This window comes from Necator americanus, chromosome V, assembly GCF_031761385.1.
Source record: "Necator americanus strain Aroian chromosome V, whole genome shotgun sequence".
In the NCBI taxonomy this organism is placed as follows: domain Eukaryota; kingdom Metazoa; phylum Nematoda; class Chromadorea; order Rhabditida; family Ancylostomatidae; genus Necator; species Necator americanus.
In genome coordinates, this window is record NC_087375.1 from 13,336,744 (window position 1) to 13,350,078 (window position 13,335).

Consider the following 13,335-nt stretch of genomic DNA (forward strand, 5'->3'; position numbering starts at 1 on the left):
TAAATTTGTGAGGTTTTTAAAATTTGAGTTTAACCATGGACATTTTCGAATGTGAAATAAAGCACACGACTGGTATTTTTTCTTGAATTTCTAGTTGTTGCTCGAAGAATGTAAAATCCTGTAGTACCGTAGAAATGATGATGAACGAATAAGGACAGTAGGCGTCATAGAAATCCATTTTTCCCATTTATTACACTTCAAGGTGCAAGGTTAATGATGTTAAAGCTCAGTACTAGATTTAAGTTTAATGCTTAGTTCAAATTCATGAGTGATCAATTACCACAATGAACCGTCGCTACGGGGCTGCGGTTCGAAAAAAAAATCGTCTCGGACATCAACTGCCATTGTGCCCTCCCTGCTTTTCAGTTCTCAATACTTGGTACTCTGCTGGCTAATTTTTCATTGAGCACTTGAATCTCCAAATTTTCCAAGGCCAAAAAATTCGTATTGTGTTGACTTCAAAGTTCTAGTACAAAGAAAATTGTACCTTATATATTTCCTTGTGCATCTATCCTATATTATGTTGCTATTGTCCTCATTTTTCCCCAATTCGTTTTTGTTCTACAGCTCCAAAGCTTAAGAGTGAGCGAAGAGCAAATTTTATGGTCGTCAAGGAAATAGAGGTGGTAGCGGAGGTGGTGGTGGTATGCGTTTCTCGCAATGTCGACTCCACTACAAATTATTCCTACCGCAAGGCGCCCGGATCGATTCCTAACATTCCAATCGCTCTTTCATGCCTATCCACATCGTCTTGGTTCCTCATATATGTTCTTCGAAGAAATTTCTCCACAGAAAAAGATGTATTTTATAATCACCATATGTGTACAACGGCAAGTTACGCATTTGGGAACATTTCAAACCTTTTTTTATACATTTTACCACATGCTTTCCAACACATTTTCTCTTGATTAGACTAGAGAGAAAAGGCGTTAATCTCCGATTTTTTTCTTGTTTCACCCATTCTTTCTATCTTTATACACCTTTTTAGAACTTAACTTTTAAATTTTTTTCAATGCTCAAGTTTCATTGTTCTGAGACTAAAAACGTAGAAAGAGCAGTAATGAATCATACTGGAGGATACTTCTGAAAGAAATTGCTTCAAACGACCACTTTAGTTCTTTTTTCCTGCGATGAAGATGAAGATGATGTAGCAGTGCAAGCCAGCATGCAGTCAATGTAATTAATTTAATAAAGAGTAATTCTTTTTTTTCAAAAAAAAATTATTGTACCTTCATGAACATTTCTAAATGATTAATGACCATTATTTTTCATTTAAAAAACTCTCTACCCATAAATCAATAGCTCTGTAGGGATATTGTGATAGCTCCATGTGATTAATAGAAAGGACATTTCCAGAAAATGTTTGGAGTCCGTACAATATCTCTGTTTGCGCAATTATTGTAACTGTAATTCATTTGGTTTTAGTTGATTAAAAATCCTCTAAAGTTAGGCCGTTACCCCACTCATCCTGTACTTGAAATGGGATTATAGGGCTTCTTTTCTCGTCAGAAATTTTAAAAGGAGAAATCTGAACTCGTTGATCTACACCTGCAGCTCCTGTAGCTCACGATTGTGTGTGAATATGAGTTCTCTCAGTAGTGAGGCTAATCACAAGACAAGTGTCGCAAGTGGGAATCGACTACAATTCGGAGACTAAATAACTCTTCTGATATTTGTCTCCACGACCAGGAAAAAACTCCAGTTTTTCCTTACTCTTATATTTAACCTCTTTTTCTCTCATTCTCTGGAACTCACTGAAATATCAAGTCACCTTTTACAATGAAAATAGATGAATGAACGGCAATTGATCTCTCCTACCGGGTAACTATCTTAGAAACGAACCCTAGAGAAATTTTCAGTTGATCCGATAGATTTTTGGCGTATAAAGTGCTTAGTTTATTATTCATTCATATCCCCTGAATGAAAAATGGTTCTAATTCTTTAAATGGTTTGATATAATAATAATAATAATAATAATAATAATAATAATAATAATAATAATAATAATAACAATAATAATGATAATAATAATAATAATAATAATAATAGTAATAATAATAATAATAATAATACAATTCGCTATTTTCTTCACTACAGCTGCCAGCAATTAATCGTTTTCTTGGTAATTCGATCTGATAGCACATTATTTTCTTGACTGTTACGACATCGATTACTCGAATTACGGCTGAAAATGCACCTGGCATGCATACATATATCCATAATACTTCACCAACACTCGTGTGGGAGTCAGTTATGAGAAATCGAGAGCGGAAATGTCATTGAGTCTAATCGTCGTTTGTATCCGCAGTGTTTTGTTTACCTTTAATTAAGTAATTAATCTAAATACACCACAAGGCACACCAAATAGAGGAGAAAAACAAGACGTTGACGATTGTTCTCAGGTCGTAAACGGGGGAATTACTAATAAATTGAATAACAGTTCAACGTAATTGTTAATAAATTAAATGTCGCCTTATAAAAAATCCATTTATTATTAAGCCTGATATTTTGAAGTGATTTACTAGATATAATGTATTGTTCTGAAAGAACTCAAATTTTTGCTCAACTATCAGTCTGCAATTATAATAACGCAGTTTAGATTTCTAATGGCTTTGAAGAAAGAAAAACTATAGTAATCTTCTTTTTTTGAATGATTTCTACGTGATACTCTTCTGGATGCACCAAAACAATTCTCGGATATTATATTATAAAAAAATTCACAGAAAAACTGCGAATGCTCTACAGTTTGATAATTATCTAGCCACAAGAAGAAATCAAACATCAAAATTATCAAAAATACGAAAATATGCAACAAGTAAAGATGAGCATAAAATGAAAAAGAAGTTAGACGAAAATATGACAGAAAAATCGTACATCTCACAATGAATTCAGTAAAATATTGAAACAAACCACTGGGTTACTTGGACAGGCATGAAACCAGCACTGATGCGATGGCGCCCGGCCATTCATCGATCGAATTGATCTCCTGATCTTTCATTCATCCACCTCTTCTCCTTTTTTACATTCATTCTCGCTGAAACTCACTCACTCATATTGTGATCACTGTCAGGCGAAACGGTTTGCGTAACTGCAGATCGAAACATTTCGAAGCCGCTTGTGCAACTAAGAAATTTTATTTTGTTCAAATAATTCACCGAATTGATTCTACTTTGAACTTTTTTTCTTATATTACAAATAAATTGTACTCTTGTGCGTTCTTATTATCGCAAAAGAATGATTTCTATAGTTTTGTATTCGCAGTTGCTTTTTCAATTCACCACCAAAGATTTCAGATGAGCATAAATACGTTGATAACAGGAAGTGATAATCTGGACGAGCAATTAAGTGCTGTGGAATTTATCAAGACTTTAAGAAAGGTTTGTTACTTGTAAACTATTACTAGATCGTAATTTTTTCTAGGATGGAGTCCTAGAAGCCGTCCTTTGCTAAGGATATAATAATTCATCGTTCTCTTTGTTAAGCCTCAAAATTAAGGTTGACGCCGCTGCCGATGGATTAAAGAGATCTCAAGAAAGTGGTGAATCGAGTGTGTCGTAAGTTTATCCTTTTATTTAAAGAGTATTTTCAATATATATAGCTAAATCAAGACTTGTTCATCGAATTTCTTCTATCTTTTCTTTCTCATGTGGCGTGTGTAGCGCAGTCGGTAAGAAGTTCCGCTGTCTACACGATCGATCGGAGGTTCGAATCCGTCCTGGTGCTCACCAGGCCTTCCATCCCTCCGGGATCGATAAATTGGTACCAGACTTGTCTGGGAGGATAAAAACACTGAATTGACACATCGGCTGGCCACCGCAAGTCATTGTATAGGCCAGTTACACGTTCGTGAACCTCAGACGATTCTGAATTGAAGTGAACGTGGGGGCGCATCCCACGGATTGGCTAACGCCGGATACTTTATCCTTTACTTTGTGCTTCTTTCTCGTTGGAAACTGGGAAAATTTCAGCAATATTTCCATCAGAACATTCCAATAAATGTCTGACTTCCCGCAACAGCTAAATAGCTCGCGAGCTATGTCCTAGCGTATTTACAGGAGTTAAATCAGATCAATTATGGATCTGTTTTTTCTATTGTAATCTGGTTTAAAGGAATAATGCAAGCAAATAAATAACGGAAAGAAATAGTATGATGTAGTTCAAATAAAAACAACAAAGAATCGAATGAATTTCTGGAAAAAGGAAAAAGTAGGTGAGGGTACGAACTATAAGTTAAGGTTTCTTGCTTACACATGAATCACTTCCAGAAGTTTCTCTATTGCTCAGCCGAGATGTGTTCCCGGTAACACTACGCTTTGCTTTCACCGTGCAATACTCTTTCTGTCTATTAAAGCAAAGAACTGCTCTCTTCTAGCCGCACACTATTTCTGGATGTTGCTGCCGAAATGGTCTCTAAGTCACAAGCGAAGATCAGTTGATCAACTATAGAAAAATATTCCCGTAGAAATTTAATATTTTCTCCTCAGGAAAATATATATATATATATTACGGTAATTGTAGGTGTTAAAATATTCTTGGAAATTTTTTTCTTGCAGTGGGTCTTCCGATAAAGTGGCCACACCCAAAAGCGATGATGACAAGAAAAAACTAATAGAGAAGAAGTTGGTTTCTAGCACTTTTTCAAAAATAAGTTTGAGGAATTACAAATTTAATTTTATATCATGAAAATGCTCCATTTCTGATCTTTGTTGCATGAATACGCGTGATTTACGTTAGAGAAAATAAGATATACTATTCGAAAATAACATCATCTTGCAATTTTCTTTTTTAGACCAAGCGCTTCCGATTTGTTGGTGAAGATGCGTAGTCGATTCCAGCATCGTGCCACGGAACCCGTATTTCATACAATTACCAATGCGTCGGAGGCTAGGTATGTTCCAGAAGTGAGTTTCTTGTACTAGGATAATTTCTGGCAATTCTCAGAGGCTTATTTCTTAGTAGAATTAGAATTCTTGAGTTGATTATCGAAGAGGCAGATAAGGAAGTCGAAATCCTGCGTATACGTTTCAGGGCAGCATCGAGCAACAGTCGTCCAGAAGCGGCGGATCAGACAACTCCCTGAGATTGCCACAGATTCAAACGCTGCTTAGTGAACGACGGACAGACTCAGCACCAGAGAGTATCCACAGATTGTCACGTAATAAGTACCTAAAAGAGAGTTGACTGATTAATTTTCGACTAATTTAATTTTACCGCTTCTGCTTGTTTCTGTTGTCGCGATAACAAGCAGAGAGCCGACGCGTCGCGTGCGCTTCTTTGAACACACTCAACGCCGACCATTTATGCAACGGTCACTCTCATTGATCTGACTTACCTCTTCCATCACTTTTGTACTTCTCTTCACTCGCTGATCTTTATGTTTTTTTCCTATTTAAAGTCCTCAGAACTTTGAGAATATCTCATGTTTGTAGTTTTAAGTCAGTATTTCTTCAAAAGAATACTGTAAAATCATTTTCTGTTGATATATTTGATTTTATCACTGAACTCTACTGTTCATTCAATCAAAAGGAAATACTGTAACCGGTTCTTTTGCCTCCTCCTCCTGCTGATATTTCTATCTTTGTGCATTTACGAACCTTTACCACCTAGACGCGTGCGTCGAATGCTTCGTGTCGAAGTTTGGCAGTGAGCTCAAAGTAGGTCCTGTAACAATTCCAGGACTATTATGCGGTTTTCCGCATGATGAACCCAGCACCACCATTTAACCAAGAAGGCTAAAACGGGGTTTTGCTTTATTGATTGGGCAGTTGTTTTCCTTTTAAGGTCTTGTGTGGTGTACTTGGAACAATATCGAGGGTTGGCTTGGGGACCCAACTTTGGGTCTGTGCACCGATACGCAGTCGCTCTGCCCACAGTCAAAATCTCCTAAAAATGGAATGAAATGAAGGAAATCGATGAAAAAAAGACGATGGTAATGGTAATGGGCAGTTCCTGGAAACCACCAATTAGCAAAGGCGTTTGAATAAATGCCTTCTGAAAAATGTAAAAGTTAGAAAACCAGCTTCAAAAAACAGGGAACTCAAAATAATTCAAAAAATTCACAAAGTGAAAATAAATGGAAGTCAAAATGACTGCGGCAAAGAATCAGTGATTTTATAAATACGTCATAAAAGAAGAAATTGTCTAAAATTTATTTCAATTTCAAATTTCCGGTACAAATAATATTCCAAACTATTTTCACAACATCTTCAAACACAGACGCTTCATCAGTCATACGGTGATGTGCAATTTTCCATTGGTGAATTTTTGCCGACAAAAATTGATGGGGGGCAGAAAACATCGGGATCCGGCAGCGTCTGAAATTACTTTGGTGTGATGTACGCGTAAACCCCGAGAATATATGCTAAGAAAAATTCATAAACTCGAAAGAACAAAAAAAAACCACTAACGCACATAGGCGAATACGTTTCTTACGTAAAAGTCCTGAACTGAGTTTTTGTCATCACTGATCACAGACAGTGACTCCACCCTTCTCCAGCAGCCTATGTACAGATCTGAACCTGGTTTCTAACAACACCATATAATGTGATGATGTCTTTAAAGATGGTGGCGAGACTATCGTGGCACACAAAAAAGTAGCATACCTTTTCCACAATTAGGATAGCTAAGCTTGACCAGGCTGCTGTTTTGAATCCTTCAAAAATTCCTGACATTATTCGTAAAGGCAGCGTGTCACGAAACATTCGCAGTTGGGGAACGTGTAGAAAAATATAGGGTTTGGGGTGTAGATTACGACTACTAAGGTGTCCCCACTCGATTCCTCGTAATCGTCCTGAAGAATGGCATGGGACCAGCATTTGTTCCTACGAAATGCGTTAGAAGGCGCCATCTTTGTACACGTCTCGGTCTCCTCACGTTTCCTCTATTCATTTTGCTTGAAAAGGCAGATTCACCGATCTTTAACCGCTCTCTCCTGGATGCAGCACAAGCACCGAGATAAAGCGCTTCCACTTACCTCTTAGAAACAAACGCAGTTTTTTACGCCGTTTTTCCGAACGACTAGGGGGAACCGAGTGAGACTACGTTAATACTCGTAATCTACTCTCCGTAATCTATATCTTCTACAAGGTTTCAAGACTACGTCAGTTTCGTGATGCCCTGCCTTTAAAATCAACAGATACGTTGAAGGTAAAGGGATGGAATGGAGAATGCAAAGCCTACTCGTCTCCACTGGCCATTCGGAGCACTTGATACAACCGAGGTTGTGTGTCGTACTGTAAAATCTTTTTCAATGATGTTTTCATAAGAATTTATTCATACAAATTTATAATGCCGATGGAGCGCAATCACCTCGGAGGAGTTTCTTTTTACCTTGAAAAAATTGCTTTAGATCAAGCGCAATGGACTAGTACAACAGAATCTGCTAGCACCTAAGCTTAGCAGGGCGACCACGACGCGTCCGCAGTAACTCGTGCACTCGATCTGTCGGGGCACGCTTCTACTGCCTTCTGCGCTGCCCTGACCGAACATGCATCGTCTGGCCCAGGAAAAAAGCTCACAAATTAGAGCTTTCTGAGGTTCCTTTACCAAAACGAAAGAAAACCCTGCTCTACAATCCTTGATCTGGTTATCGATCGAACGCAATGATGCGGGAGAGTTCAGTTGACAACCAGCAGTTTGTAAAGACGCAATAGTATGATGCTGTCGCTTCTGCAAACGTTACACCAAGTAGCATCGCGGCGCTGAACAATAGTAAGCGCATTTTTCTGAGTTAATTTCTTACCAAAATATGATTAACACCCCAGAGATCCAAATGAACGTACTTTTTGAGTATCCTGGTGTTTCAATATTTGATGTATTAATGTGAGTATGAGCACTACTGTGGCGATAAGCACAGAAAGTAGGGCAAGAATTGGTAGGATAATCGATAGGACCACTGGAAAAAAAATAACAAAGGTGGTGAATTTCAATACGTTCTACGAGAAAGATCCTAAGCAGTAAAGAGGTAACAAACTTTTGGGACTGTTGCAAGTGGCTGTATAATTTGATCTCTCAGCTAGTCGAGAGGATGAAAGTGCTGAAATAATACTCAGGTATATGATTTCCATATTATGTCCCGTTGTCAGCCTTCTTTTTCACTGCACATTAATTTCCACCGTCAGTGCTGGAGCGTCAAGTGAACGTCCCATAACGAAAATGCTGCAAACGCTTCCCGAAGGAATGTACCGCAGAAAAAAGGGATTTTGACCTGCTACTGTCACACCTTCGCTGTGTCGTTCTCAAAAATATCGGAGCCCATCCCGTTCGATCCTCAGCTAGAGCACACATAGAATCTATCGGTCTGTCGCTATTCCAGGAGCGCCGGGACTTTACGTCTTGACTGAGCTGCCTCCTGTCAAATATCCTCAGATTTTCTTTGACCTCCGAACTCCAGAACTTTCTTTTACGACCAGGAGGCTTTTTCGAGTTTGAGTCTGGGAGCATCCTCAGGACAACTTGGTCAAGGCGTTCAGACAATCTCCTTATAATGTGAGCAAAAAAGGGAAGACTATTTTCTATGAGTACTTCAGAAGCGCGGGTAAGATGCTGATGTTTTCCGCGTGTCGTACACCATACACTTTTCCGTGTAAAGTTCTCCGTTATGGCACACACTCGGCCAATACTGAACTAGCCAGCTTTCTCTCCAAGCAGTCAAGCTTCTCCATCTCCGTCGACGGTGCTGCCCATGTCAAATGATGGGGCGAATTTCAGATAGGTAGAGTTGCAGCTTCACTTCGTTACCGACGGGACCGACCACATGCACTTGGTCAATCATTTGATAGGCTTAACGCATTTTGGTGAACACCTTCCTCGTAGCTGCCATCGTTTTCCAGCATACTACCCAAATAAAATCCACGCGTTCAATAGGTTGCCTGTTCACCCTGATTCCCTTTGAAGGTTCTTGAGGATACCGACGTCCGTTTACATTTGTCAGGCTGGAGTCGCAGTCCGTAGGCTAACTTGGATACAAGGTTAAGCACGTGTTGTAACTTAGCTTAGCTTGAAGCGTACATCACAACATCTTCGGCGTACTCGGAATCCTGCAAGGGATGAGCAGACGGTGTTCAAACGGCATCGGAGGACACTGCTCAACTGTTCTTCGCATTAATTCATCGAAAGCAAAAATGAATAGGAAGGGTCCCGCAACGGACTCTTGTCTCTCGTTTCCACTTCAAACGCTGGAACACATCTTGCTGGTGTTTGCATCGCGGTGGTTGTTCTTCTATTACTGTCGTTTATTACGTGTACAAATTTTCTTCGGACTCCATCAGCGCGAAGCGCGTTGAGAAGACGGCATCGGTGAGTAGAATCAAGAGCAGCTTCGAAGTTCTCTGAAAAGCTAACTGTGGTGGCTTCGAATACCGCTACCACGTTTCAAACACTCTCCTCACAATAAACACCTAATCAATCGTCGATCGAGAACAACGAAAATCGGCTTGTTCGTCGCAGGTGGTTTGGCGATATTTGCTTAACCGATCCAGGATGATGCACTCCAAAACACTGTACATTAAACGCAGCATTGATATTCCTCGGTAATTTCTGGGTTCTATGACGGATAGATTCTTGTGGAGAGGAATTATGATAGCGTGTCTCCACTAGTCAGGTATCCTTTCCTCAATCCATATTAAAGGCATCACCCCACGAATCTGAGGTGGTGCAGATTTCAGGTGGAGTATTCGTATACGGGATGGAAGACTACGGAGAGGGAGGTGATTCCGTCCATTTCTTGCTAATTGCCGTAAAAAACGGCCCGGAAGATGCGGCGCCGCACAAGACTGGCGCGCTCCAACCCAACCTCTTGTACAAAATGGTGCGCCAAAACGAATGAAACCGTATCTTCCGGGCCGTTTTTTACGGCAATTAGGAAGAAATGGACGGAATCACCCTCCTCCCCATAATCTACGACTCCGTATACGAATACTCCACCGAAAATCCGTACCACTCCAGATTCGTGGGGTGATGCCTTTAAATGAGAGAACTGTCATCTCACGAATCCCAAAAAGAGGGAGAGATTTTCGCATTTTAATTCCATTTGCCACTTCCATCGTCTCCGCAAGATTTTCAATTCCTCATTTTTTGGATACGACCAGAAGTTTCGACTTCGTAGGTGGTTCTTCGCTAACCGTGGTGTATATCGGACTTTGGCTGAGCACGAGTTCAGGGGCTGACGGTGTTTGCCGGTTCAGCAAGGAGTTGAAAAGTTCCCTCCAGATGGGCAGAGTTGCCTCCCCAACAGCGACTCCGTTGGCAGTATTTATGAGAGGTGTACACCTCTTAATCTTGTCGCTATACTGCCTTACCAAAGTATAGACTTTTCTCTGGTTCCTGTTCTCCCACGCCTTTTCAAACTCCTTCGCTCTTGTCGTTTATTCGTTCTCACGATCACATTTCGGCTGACGACGCAACCTCCTTCGCAAGCGCTTCTCTTAGATAAAGTCACCAGTGATGCGAGCCACTTACAGAATTGTACTCAGATCTTGGATGCTAAAACCGGGGCGTTTTCTTTGCAGCGTCCTGCATGCATTTAATTAATGAATCAGCGTCATCCAGTGTCTTCTTGGTCCGTGATTCAATGTTGATCGAGACTCTTTGGCGGGACTTCTTTCGGCATTCGTCGCATTGCAATTCAGTCCTCCCAAGTCATGTACCGGCTGATGTTTAACTTTGCGACTCCTTTTTTTGGAACCGTACAATTCACCTGATAATAACTGGACTGTGGTCAGAATCGAATCCAATGCCTCACGTGGTTCTAGATTTTTGGATTTATGACAATGGGATGTTCTTTGTCAGGATGTAATCGAATTGAAGCTGAAGCTTAGGAGTAGGGATCCTCGCCTCCGCTTCTCTTCTGGCGGTAAAGAGGTTGTCTCTTGCCACGTATGCTGATGGAGTCGATGAGTGCACTTAAAAATGGACTCAGTGATTAGGCGATCCGATGTTTCCATTGTGGGGTAGAAAAATTTTCTAAACACATCGGATTGTTATTCAGGTCCCATCTTTGCATTCGCATCGATTCCGTTATCATGGATACTAGCGTATTGAGTTCATTATGAAACGTCCTTGATGTAGGCCTCAGCGGTTTCCGTAGTTGCATCTTGATGACGTTGATCCAAACTCCTACAACAGGTTGTTGTAGTCGTCCCACAGAGCTGCTGCATAGCATCCCACTTTCCTTTCATCAGCGTCGTCGCAATAAATGGGTGATTATCAACATTGATGATGGGGCGATCCCGTGTTTCCTGCAATGCAGCAACGGTGGATGCAGATATCGCAGAGGTCTGTATGGAGCGGCTGTTTAAAGTTCACTTGACAGCGACCAGCAGTTCGATGCTTGTTCGATCTTTGTTGCCAAAGATTCCATGTTTCCTTCAGGCATTCGACCTTTCAGGGTATAGGCTCTGGTATGGTGCTGGACGACATCACCTTTCGCAATATATGGGAAGCTTTTGTCATATAACACTGGAGACTTTATGGCTCGTGTACTCCCGAGGGTATACTCAAGTGATGTTTATTATAAGCAGGGACACCACGAGCATGTAACAATTAGACTGCGGTTCTGCTATGTAGTCAAAGCGAAAGGAAGCCTTTGTAGCAATAATTGTACCAATCGACAGAAAATTTCAATCAAAGGACAAAATAAAAATGAGTTTGGTTGTAGGAAGGAAGGAATTTCGCTGAAATGAGGTTAGAGTTCAGTCAAAAAAATTTTATTTATATTGCGCCGGGTTAGGTTCTGCTATGTAGTCAAAGCGAAAGGAAGTTTGTTGACGGTGCCGCTAAATGAAAGCAGCGCTGAGGAGACCTCGTTTCGATTTTCGCTATCTCCGCTCTTCTCCATAGTCCAAGTGGAGCTAGTGGTGGTCCCACGTTGACCGCAACTTCATCAGGCTTCGTGTTGTTTTGACAAGATTTTACTACGCCGTTAATGACCGTTAATGACAAATTCCTTTTTTCTACCTACTGATTGCTAGTTATTTGACCACGTCAATCGATCGGAAGCAGCTACGAGTGGATGGGAATCGTCTTGAATCCAGACAAGTGGAGTTATAGGTGTAGATCACAAGAATGAGAGCGGCCACGCTCAATTCTCCCAACCTGTCATGAGAAACGGCGTTGGAAATGGTCTTGGCGATTGAAACTTCCAACGATCCGCTTAGCAACGGAAGGCCTGCGATCGGAGGCGTACGAGCCGTGTCTGTAAGTAGAGAGAGAGAAAAGAGAGACAGCACCAGAGCACCCCAATTATTTTCCATTAGCTGTTAGATGCAACGCGTACGCATGCGCCGGCAGATGTGACACGTTGTTAGGTGCCTAGTAGGAAAATTCGATCGCCATGGGCGTTCACACGCCGTTTTTCAAGAGCATTGGAGGTAGCTGAGCGTGATCGTGACATACTCGTGATCTACGCTATCAAGCACATCTTTTCGTGCTCTCCAGCATCGTCAATTTCTTGGTGTGCAGTTTTCAATTTAGCAATGATTTGCCCTTCAATTTTGCCTGAACAACGTTTCACTGTGACCGGATAGTTGGCTCAACTTATCCTAAACTGTTTCTTTCCTACCATGTGCGCCGAATGGTAACAAAGTCCCCGGTGTGTTTCCGCTCTTCTTCCTCTGTAAGAAAAGTTGCTAAAAAGAACATCAAGCATTACATATAAACAGTATACAAAACCAAAAATAATTTATTTATTTATTTTATGAGCTATATTTGAACAGAGAGATAACATTAATAAGTGAGAATAAACACATTGAGTGCAAAAAAGATCATTTGAAAAATTACGGTAGCGTGAAAAATAACAGTTAGATGTGTGCAGCTCATCGGTAAGCCAAATTGTCCCAGGGGAATAAAAAACAAATGCGGCTTACCTTCCAATTACGCAGTCGTCAAAGGGTTTAATTTCTTGCGTAAACTGAATCACACAAAAAATCGCACCTGCGCTTCTTTAAAACTCGATTGTGAGGTTCTGGGGCTAATGGCCCTATCGGTATTGAAGATTTCACCATCGGAATTTGAACTCCTAAGAGATACATTGGCTAAAAATTTGTGTGATGGCAAAATAAAAAGGAGAGACTTAGCTTCTGGTGTAGCCAGTATAAGAACTCACTCTTTCCTTGAAAACATTATAAGAATGAAAAGGGTCGCACAGATTCTGGAATTTGGAGGAGTAGCGGGCAACAGCCAGATTAGAACGAGCTGCGTTAGTACCGACTTACCACGGTCAAGTTAAGTGTATAAATGACTGATGATTACTCGCATTAACAGATAGAGCTTATAGCAGAAATGATATCGATACCGATACAGTGCAGTCAAATCCATGGGATCTCATTGATTCGTGGA

The 13,335-nt window shown here is 40.6% G+C and overlaps 2 protein-coding genes across 3 annotated transcripts; one reads left to right on the forward strand and one right to left on the reverse strand.

Moving 5' to 3' along the window:
• Window positions 1–3,293: 3,293 nt before the first annotated feature.
• On the forward strand, window positions 3,294–5,080 carry RB195_013755 (uncharacterized protein; the record flags this gene model as incomplete). Its single annotated transcript, XM_064203728.1, has 5 exons — window positions 3,294–3,377; window positions 3,496–3,554; window positions 4,554–4,619; window positions 4,790–4,888; window positions 5,029–5,080. 5 exons carry the CDS (start codon window positions 3,294–3,296, stop codon window positions 5,078–5,080), a joined length of 360 nt encoding a protein of 119 aa, XP_064059609.1.
• Window positions 5,081–6,224: 1,144 nt separating this feature from the next.
• Window positions 6,225–13,119, reverse strand: RB195_013756 (uncharacterized protein; the record flags this gene model as incomplete). Of its 2 annotated transcripts, XM_064203730.1 has the most annotated exons (10): window positions 6,225–6,314; window positions 6,412–6,512; window positions 6,603–6,652; window positions 7,180–7,232; window positions 7,782–7,894; window positions 7,973–8,035; window positions 9,150–9,329; window positions 12,560–12,611; window positions 12,931–13,015; window positions 13,103–13,119. In XM_064203730.1, the coding sequence occupies 10 exons, from the start codon at window positions 13,117–13,119 to the stop codon at window positions 6,225–6,227; spliced, it is 804 nt and encodes a 267-aa protein (XP_064059611.1). The 2 variants fall into 2 exon arrangements, with proteins under 2 accessions (XP_064059611.1, XP_064059610.1); XM_064203729.1 differs by lacking the exon at window positions 9,150–9,329.
• Between the last annotated feature and the right edge of the window lie 216 nt (window positions 13,120–13,335).